Source organism: Euphorbia lathyris, chromosome 8 (assembly GCF_963576675.1).
Source record: "Euphorbia lathyris chromosome 8, ddEupLath1.1, whole genome shotgun sequence".
In the NCBI taxonomy this organism is placed as follows: Eukaryota; Viridiplantae; Streptophyta; class Magnoliopsida; order Malpighiales; family Euphorbiaceae; genus Euphorbia; species Euphorbia lathyris.
In genome coordinates, this window is record NC_088917.1 from 7767607 (window position 1) to 7784582 (window position 16976).

Below are 16976 nucleotides of genomic sequence, written 5' to 3' on the forward strand. Positions count from 1 at the left end.
ATGCTGCCCTATTCAATTTTCGCCTTCACAACCACCCCTTCACCATTGATACCCCATGGCTCCGCACTCACTTCACTAAACAAGCGGAAAACGGTATCTCCCATTGGCCTGAGGAGGTTTCTGCTCGTGATTTTTGGACCTCCATCACCGGGTCCGAGGATTATGACGTCTCCAACCTCCGCCCCTCTCTCATTCGTGATCCAATCCTCCAACTTCTCCACCGCTTCATCTCCATCTACTTCTCGGGGAAGACGGAATCCACCAAGGTTAACAAGGACGAACTTTTGGCACTCTATTGTTGTGTCAACAACTACGCTTATGACCTTTCTTACCTTATGGTCGTCCAACTCCACCACATTTCCACCCGGAAGCGGGGCAAGATCGAGTTAGGCCATCTAGTCACTCTTTTCGCCACCTCCCCTCTTGGCGCGGCTACCCTTGCTAGCCTCCCAAGCCTTTTGCCTAGGCCCGTGGAGAAAAAATGCTTTTAAGTCCCTTAACCGTTCCACTTCGGGCCTGGGAGAGACTTCGGGGGCGGCTCATGCCAACAAGGAAGGGGGTCCGGATTCGGATTCAAGCTTGGGTCTCAATTTCAGTCCTCCACCCAACCATGACTTTAATGCCATTTATGCTCGGTTGGATATCTTGGAGGATAACCAACGCCGGGACCGGGTCCATTATGACTCCCAGTTTGCCACCCTCAACACCCGCTTCGATACCATTGAGGCACAACAACATGAGGACCGGACCCATATCGACACTCGTTTCGATGCTCTCACCGCTTCCTTCGCCTCCTACTTCAACCTCCATGGCACTCCACCTCCATCTCAACCATAGTCCCATTTTCTTTATGTTTTCTTTTGTTTTTATTTTCCTTTGTTTTGCCGTTTTGATGTTTCATGTACTATCTTTTTTATTTTTAATACATTAGTGCTTTCTGTTTATGTTTCGTGTTGTTTATGTTTATTTTTACTGCTTGTAATAAAACCACGCAGGGAGTAACCCATTGCACGCCCCGCGTCCCTTCGTTATTGTGCATTGTTATTCTATTTTCATCTTCACTTTATTTTAGCTTCTTCTATTTTCTTTTATTTTTATAAAACCAAAAGAAAAACAAATCCCTTTTTAATCCAAATTTTATGACACGCGGGGCGTACGCACCTTTACGCCCTGCGTATCTACGTGTCTAATCCTCATTCACAATAAAAGACACGATACGCGGGGCGTCTCTCCTTCCACGCCCCGCGTACATTTTAATTTTCGTCACCTTTTGAATAAACGCCACGTGGGAGGACACGCGCGTCGTACCCCAGGTCACGCCCCGCGTATCCTCGGGGAGTTGCGAATTACAACTCCCCATGGCAACTTCCTTTCCCTCAAACTTTCCATCACTCATCTTCCCCATACACCTTTTCCAATTCCACACTCCACCTTCCTTTCCATCCAATCAACTTCCATCCTTCCAAATTCAAATTTTCAACTTCCCTCCACAATAAATTTCCATTAACCACCTCCTTAATTATAAACTAATAAAAATTAAAAAGAGTCATAAATAAAACATAAAAAATCATAAAATCAATTAAAATCCTTAAACATTCATAATTCCAAAAGTAAAAAAAAATCAGAAAATTACCAAAAAAAAACCACAAAAAGTCCTTCATCTTCCGTCCTCATACGCGGGGCGTACCCATATTTACGCCCCGCGTCTCCGCCCTTTTTGTCATAAAAAAGGAGAAGGAGGTCCAATACGCGTGGCGTAACCCTAATTACGCCGCGAGTACCTCACCAATTTTGCATAAAATAACGTCAGGGGGAGGGATACGCGTGGCGTGGCCCCTTCACGCCCCGCGTACCCCTCTGGGAATCCGAGCTTTGCTTGGATTCCCCCCTTCTCCCCTATTTATATCTCCTCTTTTCCTTCTTCTTCCCTCACTATCATCTCAACTTTACCACAACCGTCTCCCACCTTCTCTCAATCCCTCTCCATTCCTAACTATCACCATGGCACGAAAGAGAGTCGCCGTCATAAGTCCCCCAGGGGCCACTCGGGCCCGATCCTCTAGTTCCGCACAAAACCAACCATCTCCTCCACCTCACGAGCGGGAGGGAACTCCACCTCTTAACCGCCTACACCGGGCGCCTTTTCATCTCCTAACCAAGAGGGAGGCCGAGCACTACCAAACATTGTCTGCTACCCACTTTATGGAACTTCCGTACATAGAGCGAAACACCCTTAACCGTTTCGGTCTAGGCGAAGCTTTCGTAGCACGCCTCCGTGCTCTCTCTTGGTACGATCATTTTCTGGCAAGACACCGCATTTACCCCTCCTTAGTTTTGGAGTTCTACACCACCCTCACCTCTAATAATGTCCCCGATGCTGCCCTATTCAATTTTCGCCTTCACAACCACCCCTTCACCATTGATACCCCATGGCTCCGCACTCACTTCACTAAACAAGCGGAAAACGGTATCTCCCATTGGCCTGAGGAGGTTTCTGCTCGTGATTTTTGGACCTCCATCACCGGGTCCGAGGATTATGACGTCTCCAACCTCCGCCCCTCTCTCATTCGTGATCCAATCCTCCAACTTCTCCACCGCTTCATCTCCATCTACTTCTCGGGAAAGACGGAATCCACCAAGGTTAACAAGGACGAACTTTTGGCACTCTATTGTTGTGTCAACAACTACGCTTATGACCTTTCTTACCTTATGGTCGTCCAACTCCACCACATTTCCACCCGGAAGCGGGGCAAGATCGAGTTAGGCCATCTAGTCACTCTTTTCGCCACCTCCCCTCTTGGCGCGGCTACCCTTGCTAGCCTCCCAAGCCTTTTGCCTAGGCCCGTGGAGAAAAAATGCTTTTAAGTCCCTTAACCGTTCCACTTCGGGCCTGGGAGAGACTTCGGGGGCGGCTCATGCCAACAAGGAAGGGGGTCCGGATTCGGATTCAAGCTTGGGTCTCAATTTCAGTCCTCCACCCAACCATGACTTTAATGCCATTTATGCTCGGTTGGATATCTTGGAGGATAACCAACGCCGGGACCGGGTCCATTATGACTCCCAGTTTGCCACCCTCAACACCCGCTTCGATACCATTGAGGCACAACAACATGAGGACCGGACCCATATCGACACTCGTTTCGATGCTCTCACCGCTTCCTTCGCCTCCTACTTCAACCTCCATGGCACTCCACCTCCATCTCAACCATAGTCCCATTTTCTTTATGTTTTCTTTTGTTTTTATTTTCCTTTGTTTTGCCGTTTTGATGTTTCATGTACTATCTTTTTTATTTTTAATACATTAGTGCTTTCTGTTTATGTTTCGTGTTGTTTATGTTTATTTTTACTGCTTGTAATAAAACCACGCAGGGAGTAACCCATTGCACGCCCCGCGTCCCTTCGTTATTGTTCATTGTTATTCTATTTTCATCTTCACTTTATTTTAGCTTCTTCTATTTTCTTTTATTTTTATAAAACCAAAAGAAAAACAAATCCCTTTTTAATCCAAATTTTATGACACGCGGGGCGTACGCACCTTTACGCCCTGCGTATCTACGTGTCTAATCCTCATTCACAATAAAAGACACGATACGCGGGGCGTCTCTCCTTCCACGCCCCGCGTACATTTTAATTTTCGTCACCTTTTGAATAAACGCCACGTGGGAGGACACGCACGTCGTACCCCAGGTCACGCCCCGCGTATCCTCGGGGAGTTGCGAATTACAACTCCCCATGGCAACTTCCTTTCCCTCAAACTTTCCATCACTCATCTTCCCCATACACCTTTTCCAATTCCACACTCCACCTTCCTTTCCATCCAATCAACTTCCATCCTTCCAAATTCAAATTTTCAACTTCCCTCCACAATAAATTTCCATTAACCACCTCCTTAATTATAAACTAATAAAAATTAAAAAGAGTCATAAATAAAACATAAAAAATCATAAAATCAATTAAAATCCTTAAACATTCATAAATCCAAAAGTAAAAAAAAAATCAGAAAATTACCAAAAAAAAACCACAAAAAGTCCTTCATCTTCCGTCCTCATACGCGGGGCGTAACCATATTTACGCCCCGCGTCTCCGCCCTTTTTGTCATAAAAAAGGAGAAGGAGGTCCAATACGCGTGGCGTAACCCTAATTACGCCGCGAGTACCTCACCAATTTTGCATAAAATAACGTCAGGGGGAGGGATACGCGTGGCGTGGCCCCTTCACGCCCCGCGTACCCCTCTGGGAATCCGAGCTTTGCTTGGATTCCCCCCTTCTCCCCTATTTATATCTCCTCTTTTCCTTCTTCTTCCCTCACTATCATCTCAACTTTACCACAACCGTCTCCCACCTTCTCTCAATCCCTCTCCATTCCTAACTATCACCATGGCACGAAAGAGAGTCGCCGTCATAAGTCCCCCAGGGGCCACTCGGGCCCGATCCTCTAGTTCCGCACAAAACCAACCATCTCCTCCACCTCCCGAGCGGGAGGGAACTCCACCTCTTACCCGCCTACAACGGGCCCCTTTTCATCTCCTAACCGAGGGGGAGGCCGAGCACTACTAAACATTGTCCGCTACCCACTTTATGGAACTTCCGTATATAGAGCGAAACACCCTTAACCGTTTCGGTCTAGGCGAAGCTTTCGTAGCACGCCTCCGTGCTCTCTCTTGGTACGATCATTTTCTGGCAAGACACCACATTTACCCCTCCTTAGTTTTGGAGTTCTACACCACCCTCACCTCTAAGAATGTCCCCGATGCTGCCCTATTCAATTTTCGCCTTCACAACCACCCCTTCACCATTGATACCCCATGGCTCCGCACTCACTTCACTAAACAAGCGGAAAACGGTATCTCCCATTGGCCTGAGGAGGTTTCTGCTCGTGATTTTTGGACCTCCATCACCGGGTCCGAGGATTATGACGTCTCCAACCTCCGCCCCTCTCTCATTCGTGATCCAATCCTCCAACTTCTCCACCGCTTCATCTCCATCTACTTCTCGGGGAAGACGGAATCCACCAAGGTTAACAAGGACGAACTTTTGGCACTCTATTGTTGTGTCAACAACTACGCTTATGACCTTTCTTACCTTATGGTCGTCCAACTCCACCACATTTCCACCCGGAAGCGGGGCAAGATCGAGTTAGGCCATCTAGTCACTCTTTTCGCCACCTCCCCTCTTGGCGCGGCTACCCTTGCTAGCCTCCCACGCCTTTTGCCTAGGCCCGTGGAGCAAAACGCTTTTAAGTCCCTTAACCGTTCCACTTCGGGCCTGGGAGAGACTTCGGGGGCGGCTCATGCCAACAAGGAAGGGGGGCCGGATTCGGATTCAAGCTTGGGTCTCAATTTCAATCCTCCACCTAACCATGACTTTAATGCCATTTATGCTCGGTTGGATATCTTGGAGGATAACCAACGCCGGGACCGGGTCCATTATGACCCCCAATTTGCCACCCTCAACACCCGCTTCGATACCATTGAGGCACAACAACGTGAGGACCGGACCCATATCGACACTCGTTTCGATGCTCTCACCGCTTCCTTCGCCTCCTACTTCAACCTCCATGGCACTCCACCTCCATCTCAACCATAGTCCCATTTTCTTTATGTTTTCTTTTGTTTTTATTTTCCTTTGTTTTGCCGTTTTGATGTTTCATGTACTATCTTTTTTATTTTTAATATATCAGTGCTTTCCGTTTATGTTTCATGTTGTTTTTGTTTATTTTTACTGCTTGTAATAAAACCACGCAGGGCGTAACCCATGGCACGCCCCGCGTCCCTTCGTTTTTATGTTTAAAAATGATTCAGAAACTCAAACACGCGGGGCGCCCCGTTTCTGCGCCCCGCGTATTTGAGTCTCTGCCCAAAAACACCACAAAACTTACTGGTTACGCGGGGCGCCCTTAGAATAGGCGTCATTTTAAATAACGCGTAACCCCTAACCACTAAGGGTCTTCTTTTTCTTTTCCTTTCTCACTTTATTTTTGTTTTGTTTTCATTTCTTTTTGCGATGCCCTTGGAATAGGCGTCATTTTAAATAACGCGGAGGGACGTGCAACCCCTCACTTAACGCTTGTTTTGCACTACCAAAAACAAAAATAAAAATAAAATAAACAACAAAATAACTAAACTAATTTATTGACTCTTTCAAATTTTCCACGACACGCTATCCCTCCTTCGGAAATTAATTAAAGTTCCGTTATTTATCATCAAAAATAAAAGTGTCGGAACATAAAGGAATGATTCGATGAAGAAATTTTAGTCTTGGTTTTGAAATTAAGGAATTTGTGCAAAGCTTAGGTTAGTACTAAACTAAAGCATTGAGTCTTAACCCAATTGTCATCTCCATAATGAACTTTGAAAAGACAATAAAAATGGGATAGTTGAGAATTTAGCGAAAACTTGATAGTACACAATTTAAACCCGAATCTTTGTGGGGTATTTTTGAGCCTAAAAGAGTTCGTACGAGAACTCTAATTCTTTCACAATTTTTCGAGAGCTTTGACTTCACTCGACTCATAGAATTTTCATCCAATACCGGGTTAAGTACACTTATTGTGGTAAAAAGGCAATAGATGATAAACCGAACCCACCTAGGCTAATTTTTCTTAATTTATTTTTCTCGTTTTCATTAAACATTAGAAAACCCCCTCGAGCCTATTAACCAACTTTTTTGTTAATACCCTCCTAACATTTAACCATTTTTCCTCTTGTTCAAATTACCGACATAATCAAGTTGCACCCAAATTACCTGAAATAAGTCACGGCCTTGGCAAATGAATATCATAAGCTCTCAAAATATTGTTTTTATGCCTCTATGTAAACAAAGGACACAATAAAATAAAAAGGCATTCTCAAGCTCCACACGAGCAATTTTGAAGTATATTCTGTAAAATTGGCAAAGGCTGAAATAAACAATGATGCGGTGCAATCACAAAACGGTATTTTTAAACTCGAGTTTCTTTAAACTAACCACTAAAGAAGCCAGCCACATTGCAACCCCCCTCCAGGTTCATTTTTAATATTGCCTAACCATATTTTAAGAGGAAAAACCCGGATAAAAATGCAAATTGAACATGATCTCGAGTAAGTGCAAAGGAGAGCGATAAAACACCGACCTTGAGCGTAAGAGCGAAATCCCTTGGTGAGGTACTACCGGGTTCTCAAAAGATAATCAACCCCGTTGATATTGCCTATTAAATCTTGATTATGGAGGTTTCAAACAAGTTTTTGTACTCAATTGTTGGCGTAGGTAATTACCGAAACCTTTGCACAAAACCATAACTTTGAAATCACGCACTTGGCAAAATCAACCTTCGGTTTGTTTCTTAATTTTCTCTCAATCCCTTGTCTTTCGATTTCTTTTACTTGAGGACAAGTAAAACTTTAAAGTCCGAGGAGGTTTGATAGGGGCGTTTCGTCCCTATCTTTTAGCGTGATTTACGGGATGATTTTGGATAAAATGAATAAGTTTAATTACAAAAATAGAGTGTTTCAATAAAATAATAAAATAAAAATAAAATCCGAGCTTTCGGTTAATTTTCTTTATTTTTAGTTGAAATTAGAGAATAAAATGTCAAGCTAACTCGGCTCGTGAGAAGTGTATTTTGCAGGTACAATAAGGAGCAAAAATCCACTCATACGCGGGGCGTATCAACCCTTACGCGGGACGTGTAGACATGTGTGTCAGAAATGATTGATCAATCCTGAACCACCACATGGAATCTACTCAGCAAATGCGGGGCGTATGACACACTACGCGGGGCGTATGACACATGTCGGCAATAATTGGCCTAATCCTGAAAGTCAGACTGCATTGTCTCCCAGAGTTAACTCTCCATACGCGGGGCGTACCACTATATACGCGGGGCGTAAAAGGCAGTTCTTCAACGTAAAAACATCAGGGACTCAAACACGCGGGGCGTACTTCAGCTACGCAGGGCGTGTTTGAGACAATTGGACATAGAATTGGTCCACATGCAGGAGATTTCTGACGGAATGAGCATATACGCGGGGCGTGTTTCACCATACGCGGGGCGTGTTTCACCATACGCGGGGCGTATTATGGGATTTCTGCACCAAATAATGTACCTCTATGATTGTGCTTTGTGAAATTACAAACTTGCCCCTACTTGATGTCTATAAATAGATAGCTCTTGAGCTTCATTAGACACCAATTGCATACTAGAGAGCTATACTATACTCTTTTCTTTCCTTGTAATTTAGATTCAGATTTTGTAGTTAAACTCTCCCCCTTGAGAGCTTGTTCGATTGTTCCGGCGTTCCATCGAAGTTCCACCTCCATCATTCGTCACCAAGCTCGAGAGTTCCACCTCCACGACCTAGGAGACGGCTTTGAGTCCGGTTAGCTAGTTCCAAGGGCGGATTCTCCCTTTTTACTTGCTAATTAGCTTGTACTCTTCCTATGTACTAGGCTTGGTTGTATTTCATCTATACACTTTCCATATTTATAATTTATGATTCATAATCTCTATTTCCCTTTACGTGTTAATGTTTATTGCCTGTTTTGATATTGATAATTGATTATGGTGTAGGAGCACGCGATTACCGCTGCCATCCGGGCTATCTTTAGGGAATCATATAGGTGTTGCCCTACCGGAAGTGACAAACCGGAAACCGTAGGAATTGACAAGCCACGGAACTTACGGGACCTAATTTCTAGTTCCCCCGCATTAGACACGCCTTGACTAGGAATCACGTGGTCTAAGTACTTCACGGGTCGGTCTTACTACACTTGGTCGTCTTTGCAAGAATAAACCATTATCCGTATACATTTAGAGTCGTTATTTATCGTGGTTATAACTTATCATACACAGCCCGCTTAATAGAGTTTTAGCTACACGAATCTGTGTCGCCAATAGTTAGGAATAGTGTGTAGTTGTGTCTTACTTTACCCCAAAGTAATCACCGCTTAAATAACATACGAAACCGAGTCGTCTAATACTTGTAATTATAAATCCCGCGGATTCGATACCCGGTCTTAACCGGATTATTACTTGATACGACGGGGTACACTTGCCCCTAAGTAGTCGTAGCGTCTAAGTAGAGTTAAGAGCAATTTATAAAGACCACATTCATAGACATAGCACATTCACCGCAATACACATTTAATTCGTCGTCATTAGAGAAACTCTACCGCTAACCGTTACGCGCACACCAGTCTGATGATGATATTGTTGGTTTATAGTTATGGATATTAATGGTAGATGAGATTGCAACTGAGATGTGAATGCTTCTATTTTTGTTTTTGATTAATACTGAATTTGAAATCTCATTAGCTGGCATTAATCTCTACTTGTTATGTTGACGGTATATACTATATTTGCTTAAGCTTACTTTTTGTTGAAGATAATTGTACTGTATTTAATTTCGAAGATTATCATGGTGTTATACTGTATTAGCTCGTCTTATTTACATCTACATGTTCATTTCCGTTATAGTTTAGTTTAATTTTACCTAAACTTGAACTCTTACATGTTGAGCTTATCTCACCTTTATTTTCATTTCATCCCAAAAGTTCTAATATCTTTTGGCATGGGGTGTATGGCAAGATATTATGTAAGAAGGCGGTAACAAATGAGAGTTTTCGGTGTTAGATACTTAGATGCGTGGGATAGAGGGCTCATAGTACCTGCTAGATGGTTGCTGTCTTCTTATTATAGCTTTCCAATTATTTTAACATTCACAAATATGAAATGCCTCTGTTTAGTTGAGCAACGAATTTTGCTATAAATATATATGAAAATGTCTTTTATGCGTTTTCAGGTCATGGAGGCCATGCAACATATCTCAACTACCCTATAGGTTATGATCTAGAGGCCCATGTCGTGAGAGATCACCAAAGCCAAGTCGTATGGGAACTAAGCTGCCTAAGAGGGACACATATTTCGTACAGGAACTTCTTCAGGAAGCTTCTTAAGAGGGTCTTGTAGACCAATGGTTGTCCATCCAATGGTATTTAACATCCAAAAAACCATTGTCCTGGATCTAAAGGCAAGCTCCTAATCCCTAAATCAAGTGGTATATTACTGAATGATATATCTGTGTTTCCCATATTTCATGTGTTTTGTACTTCACAGCCAAGGGCGGAGACAGGGAGGGGCCTGGGGGTGCCTGGGCCCCTCCGGCCGTCGGAACCACCCTGAATAGGGGTGGTTTCCGGCTCCCCTGTCTCCATTGTTTAAGGTTGGCGGTGCTGAATTAGCACCCCCAGACTTGAGGCGCTCAACTTTGGGCTGCCTCAAGTCATCCGTATTTGAGCGGCTCGGCTTGGTGTTAAATTGGCTCCCCCAACCGAGCAGTTCTTTATTCGCCACTGTACATAGTTGTTAGTTTGTGATTCAAGTTTTGTATGTGAAGAGTTGTTACTTTTTAAGCATTTTGTAGTGAGTGGAGTGCTTGAATATATCTTGAAGTGGAGGTGGTATGCGGATGCTATGGCGTGGGGAGAAATCCTATTTTTTATTGATACGTTGTGATTGTGAAGAGTTGGAAATAGTTAACCTTTGAGTATAATTTCTCCTTGATAATGCTTAAAAAGGGTAGACCCCTGCGGTAGGAGTTGGTTGGCGAGGATTCAGGGAGTTCTCAATGCCACACGGGACTTTGGCCTAGCTCAAAATATTGATTTTAGTTTTATATTACTTTAGAAATTTTTAGCATGTTTAACAAAATAAGAATAACTTTATATTTTATAAGCATTTAAGTGAAATTTCCTTTATATATATAAACCAAGTGGAGTTTGGGGAGGGTTCGAGCCCCGGCTGGCGGCCGGAGAATTGTGAATTTTTTTTAGTAATGGTGTTAGATGAGATGGTTAAGAATGCTTACTTCTATTTGAGAGGTCCTATGTTCAATTCCCTTCGACCTCATTTTCTTTAAAAATGTTTTTATTTATTTTAATTTTATTTTTCAATAATTATAAAAACATGTTACCATTATTAATTAATTCAAATGGACTCTTCATTTTTATTTTCATAACACTTTTGAATTCATTTTTTTTAGGAACTTTTGAATTCATTTTTAATATGTCTTTACCATTAAAAAAAGTAAACATATTTAATATTCATTTTTATTACGTCGTTACTATTAAAAATAAAAGTAAATATATTTAATTTTCTATCAGTTCAATGCTAGTTTCTAAAAAAAATGATAATTTTTTTACAGTTTTAATGCGTTGGAGGCTAAAAAAATTTGTCAACCCTAACGGGCTGAACTTTGAAAATTTACCGTCAACCGCACAGTTAATTTCGATTTTTTTTACTAATATGTTTGAGCCCCGGATCATCCGGGGTCCTAGTTCCGGCACTATATATATATACACACTAATTGTATTTTAATGCTAATTGTGTTTGATTAGGTGTGTCAATGGGCTGGATCCCCAATTCTTGCAGTGATGCAGTCGGGAAGTCCCCATTAAGAGATTCAAAGATTTATATTCTCCATCATACGGGTGACGAAGAATCTCGTCCCCCAACAAAATTTAAAAATAATGATCTCATTGATTTTTAATTAGTAATTTACTTGTTTTAAAAAAGAAAACTAGTGATTTAATGTTTTTAAAAATCAGTAATTGATTGTTAAAAAAAATAGTAATTGATATTGGAAAAACTTAAGGTTGATACAGTAGAAATCATAGTCCAACTTAAACTGAATCAATTGTTTGCAAAGCATAATTATTTATGTGGATTGAGTGAGATAATCCACTGTGATTAACAAAATTCTTGATAATAAAGGATAAATGAGTTGTTAGCAGTAATTTTCACCTTTGACCACTGGTCAATCACCGTATGTAAAGAATGTAAAAATCATATTTCAACTGATCAATATGTGATAATATAGTACTGGGAAGTAGGGGTGTACATCGGTCGGTTCGGTCGAAATAACCAAAAACTGAGTAGCCTCAAAAATAAAAACCGAACCTAACCAAATAATAATAAATAACCGAACTGAACCGATCGAATTATTTCGGTTGGTTCGGTTCGGTTATTCGCTTTTCATATATTAAAAAATTTCATTAACAATTATTTTTATGTAAGGTTAATATTACACCGTTAATGATGTTGTTGAGTATTTACTTGAAAGAAAAAAAAGAATAGAAAGAAAAAACATAGAAATTTTATATAGAAATGAAATCAATCTTAGTTCCAAATATGAATTAGTGTATAATTATGGTAGCCAAACATTAAATAGACCAATAATATAACCAGTTACAGAGAATTTAAAAACTATCATGCTTAAAAAAGTAACTAATAATATAATTCTAAATCAAAATATAACTTAGAACAATAAATGACATACACTAATTATATAATAAATCTAATTTCAAATTATATTTAATTTATTTCGGTTTGTTCGATTAATTCGGTAATTTTGATTTAAAAACCGAACCGATCAAAATTACCAAAATATTATAAAAAATAAAACCGAAACCGAAGCTAATAGACCGAAAACCAAACCGAAAAAACCGAAATTCATCGGTTCGATCGGTTATTTCGATCCGGTTCGGTTTTTGAACACTGCTGTTGGGAAGGGGAGAGGACTTGATGGAATTAATTAGGCTAGGATTTTGGGTAATTAATAAGTGGTAAATGATAAATAAAAATATACATATAAATTATTAAATTTAATTATAATATATAATTATAACTAAATTAACATTATAAATATTGAGGGATTTTTGTGGGGATTTATTAAGGAATGGGGGAATAACTCACGGTTTGGAGATAGTATCACCACCTCTATCTTTTGGAGGCAAGAAATCCCCATCCCCATCCCCATCCCCATCCTCGCGGTTTTAGGAGAATCTCTCACCCTATTATCATCCCTATATGTTTGACAAATTAGGAATAACTTTTTATAAGATTTATAGAAGAATGTCAATCCTAAATATTAAGAAATAGCATTGCTCTCATAAACTTTCTGTATTATACTGAAAAATGAAATTAATAAAAAGGATATGTTTAGAATTATGGAATTAGGGCCGTTTGTTTTACCTGCTGTTTGCTGTTTGAAAAAACTGTTTTCCCAAAAATCAGGGATTGCATGCTTTTATAAAAAGAACTACTTTCAGATACAAAAGATAAACATAAGATGTCTAACCAAACACCTAAAACTCTCATTTTTAAAATGAAAATGCAAACATGAGGTTAAAAAACAGCAACCAAATATCCCTAGATCCGTTTATGGAAATTTACATGGACATACACTTTTTCAAAAGTTATTTACAACTATGTCAAATAATAATTTGAATCATGTCAAACTAAGAATTCAGTATTTTTAATATATTTAAGGACTGTGATTTATAAATTAAGGGTCTATGATATACTTTTTAGGTTTAGAATTTAGGAATCGATGTCTAAAATTTATAAATTATGGTATAAAAATATATTTTATTTGTGATATATTTAGAATTAATTTTTATAATATGATTTTCATGTAAAAAGTTCCATTTATTTATGGCTAAAACAGGATTAGGTTTGGGCTTAATATTAACTACTGTGTTTAAATTCAGTCCAACTTGCATTATATTTGGATCAGTTTTGAGCCAAGTTGGATCTAGCTAAAGAAACAAACTTCCAAGTGTAATGTGTCCAACTAACCTGTTACGGAGTTCTATTATATTAACACAATTAATATAGTAACAAATTAAGAAATTTATATTAACACAATTAATATAGTAACAAATTAAGAAATATAATTAATATAGAATCAAATTAATAAATTTATATTGGTTAAGTAAAAAAAAAAAAAAGATGATTTGGACATAGAAACAAGATGAATCATATTAGCCTGCTTCCAATATAATTTATAAACAAGATGAATCATATTAGCCTGCTTCCAATATAATTTCGTATCAGGGCAACTTTTAAACAGATGAATTAAAGTTTCAAAATGGAAATCAAAGAAACAACATTGACCTGGCACATTAATACCTTTTCTCAGAAGATTATCAAAACAAAGCAGAATATTTTTTGCACCACACTAAACTGTATGGATAAATTTGGGTTAATACACATATTTGACCCTGTGTTTTCTCGGAAAAACAGATTTGCCCTTAAATCAAATAAACCCACAAAACTATCCTTGAATTTTTCACAAACCTACAATTATACCCTTATCTAACAGAGCTGTTAAACGGCGTTCACATCAAACCTGCTTGTCTCCAGAACTTGGGGGCTCTTCGTCGATGGGCTTCACGCGTGGCGTCCCCGGAAGTACGCCCCGCGTACTTGTCCTCCTGGGTAGCATTATTTCCGGACGTCTGATCTGTGCTCCGCGTATGAGGAAGCACGCCCCGCGTGGATGACCTTCGGGATTCTCTTCTCGGATTGGGTTCGGCGTGCTCTGCATAGTGATAGACACGCTCCGCGTATTTTGATGACTACTGCTGCTTCCCTCCTCCTTGGATGGCTCGGGATCGTGGCCAGTGGAAAGATGACAGCATCATTTATTTAGATTGAGATACTTGCATTTAGAATTCGATCAGTTATTTTAACTTTAGAGTTAAATGTTGGATTAATTTAATTGACACTGTTAGATTGCTGATGTGGCAAGAGATATTTTTTTCAAAAAAAAATTTGAATTTGAAATGTAAAAAAACACTCTTCTTTTTAGAAAAAGAAGAAGAAGAAAGAAGAGAGAAAAATGATTTGAATATGAATTTTAACTAGTCAAAAATAAAAAAAATGAATTTTTGAAAATACCGTACATTTAATGTTGTCAAATCATTTGACTTGATTTTGCTAATTATTTTTGGAGAAAAAAACGTACAAGTAGTGATATGCAAAAATGTAAAATAATATTTGAATTATGAGTGTTAATGGTTTTATTTATACGAATAATAAATATTATTGAGACCAAATGTTGTATTGGTGGACATTTTAAGTGGTTTTAGGAATAATAACTACTATTGAAAATGCGGGTGTTATACTATTGACTAGACCAAATGCGGGCATTTTATAAAATAATTTCTTTAAAATGGGATGCTTCACTAGATTCTAGAGAAATCGCTACAAATTAGTTAAAAAGCATAACAAATTAGGATTTGTTTAAAAAAAAAACATTAGGGTTTTGTAGGCACCTCCTCTCTCTCTCATTCCACTCGAAGTCGAAGTCGAAGTCGAAGTCATATAAAAGGACAGTATCGGAGGTAGCAGACTCTGCCTAGAAAAAAACCCTAATCGTGTTATTTTATTTTCCCATGTCAAATCCAGCTTACTCTGCAATCCTGAGAATGGTCGCTTTGTTGATCCAAAACCTTTCAAGTTTTCCATCTACTTCTTCTTTATTATCTTTATACGCTTCTTTCTCCACTTCCTTGATGCTCTTTCGGAACGTCTATCATGAACTTGTTCCCAAAAAGCTTGAAGAATTTCTCAAGGCTAAGTTCAAATCCTATTTCTCCACCTATAAGATTTCCCCTTGTTACGACTCTTTCATCATCGATGATTCATGGGAAGGCATTTCTCGCAACAAACTTCTGGAAATAGCTAAATTTTATCTTTCCACCAAAATCGGCCCTCAAAACAAGATCATCAGAGTCGGAAAATTCAGCGGACAAAAGAAATTAACCGCCGGCCTTGTTAAAGGCCAGGAAACCGTCGATTCTTTCCAAGGCATTGATATTAAATGGCACTTCGACCTCCAATCAAGAGAAGACGGCCGCGGTGAATATTTTAAACTAAGTTTCGAGGCCAAACACAGAGACAAGGTCTTTGATGAATACCTCAAACATATTATTACTATACACAAGTCTATGACTAGGAATAGCAAAGAAAGGGTTCTGATGCTGTATTCGCTTTGCCATGGAAATTGGATAAGTATTGAATTTGAGCATTCTGCTACTTTTGATACAATCGCCATGGATTCCGATTTGAAGAAATCTATTGTACAAGATATTGACAGATTTCTCACCAGGAAGGACTATTATAAGAGAATTGGTAAAGCCTGGAAACGCGGTTATTTACTGTACGGTCCTCCTGGAACTGGTAAATCAAGCTTGATTGCGGCAATGGCCAATTATTTGAAGTATGATATTTATATCCTAGAGCTTTCAGATATTGGTTCGGATTATCAATTAAGGAGCACTATTCTGGAAACAGATAGAAAATCTATAATTGTTGTTGAAGATATAGATTGTACCTCAGAGGTTCATGATCGGTCCAAATCCGATGAGGATTCTGATTCTTCTGATTTCAGTTGCGATTCAGATGATAAAGATGTCAGTGTGAGTATTTCTAGGTCAATTAAATTCAATTTGTTCCTTATTATTATTATTACGAATACATATGATTTATGATTGTGGATTAACATGTGAATGCAGTTTAGCCTGTCATCACTGCTAAATTGTGTTGACGGACTGTGGTCGAGCAGTTTAGAGGAGAGAATAATAGTATTCACAACGAATCATAAAGAAGTATTGGATCCAGCATTGCTTAGACCGGGAAGAATGGATATGCATATACACATGTCATATTGCAGTCGTGAAGGATATAGGGTATTGGTGTCAAATTATCTAGAAATAAAAGAACATCCTCTCTTTAAAGAGATAGATGAAGTGATTGAGAGTGTGGAGGCAACACCAGCTTCATTAGCTGAAGAAATGATGAAAAGTGATGATCCAGATATAGCTCTAGCTCAAGTCCTCAAATTTCTCAACCAAAAAAAGATTGAAAAAGCAGCAGTTCAAGATGATGAAAACTCTCTTACTTGATAATCTATCTATTTAATCATGTACTATGTCTTCTTTTTTCTGCTACTCGAATTCAATTCTTGCTTTTTATGCGGTTGCATACAATATACTAGTATTACGTTTCAGATTAATTATCATTTTTAAGAGTAATTTATATTTACAAAGAGTATCTGGTTGGAACCAGAATGCAACAATACACCTAACATCCCAAAACTTAGATTTAGCTAGACTTATAGAATTAAAGTAAATAATAACTATGAAAAGAGAAAT

The 16976-nt window shown here is 39.2% G+C and overlaps 1 protein-coding gene across 1 annotated transcript; it reads left to right on the forward strand.

Annotated features, from left to right (window-relative positions):
* The first annotated feature begins 15248 nt into the window (after positions 1-15248).
* On the forward strand, positions 15249-16727 carry LOC136203832 (AAA-ATPase At2g18193-like). Its single transcript, XM_065995066.1, has 2 exons — positions 15249-16241; positions 16338-16727. The coding sequence occupies exons 1-2, from the start codon at positions 15249-15251 to the stop codon at positions 16725-16727; spliced, it is 1383 nt and encodes a 460-aa protein (XP_065851138.1).
* The last annotated feature ends 249 nt before the right edge of the window (positions 16728-16976 follow it).

Excerpts from the sequence above, each read along its gene's own strand:
- LOC136203832 (XM_065995066.1), top strand. The coding sequence starts at position 15,249 with ATGGTCGCTTTGTTGATCCAAAACCTTTCAAGTTTTCCATCTACTTCT. Across the intron at positions 16,242-16,337 it reads CAGATGATAAAGATGTCAGT|TTTAGCCTGTCATCACTGCT; the intron begins GTGAGTATTTCT and ends ATGTGAATGCAG.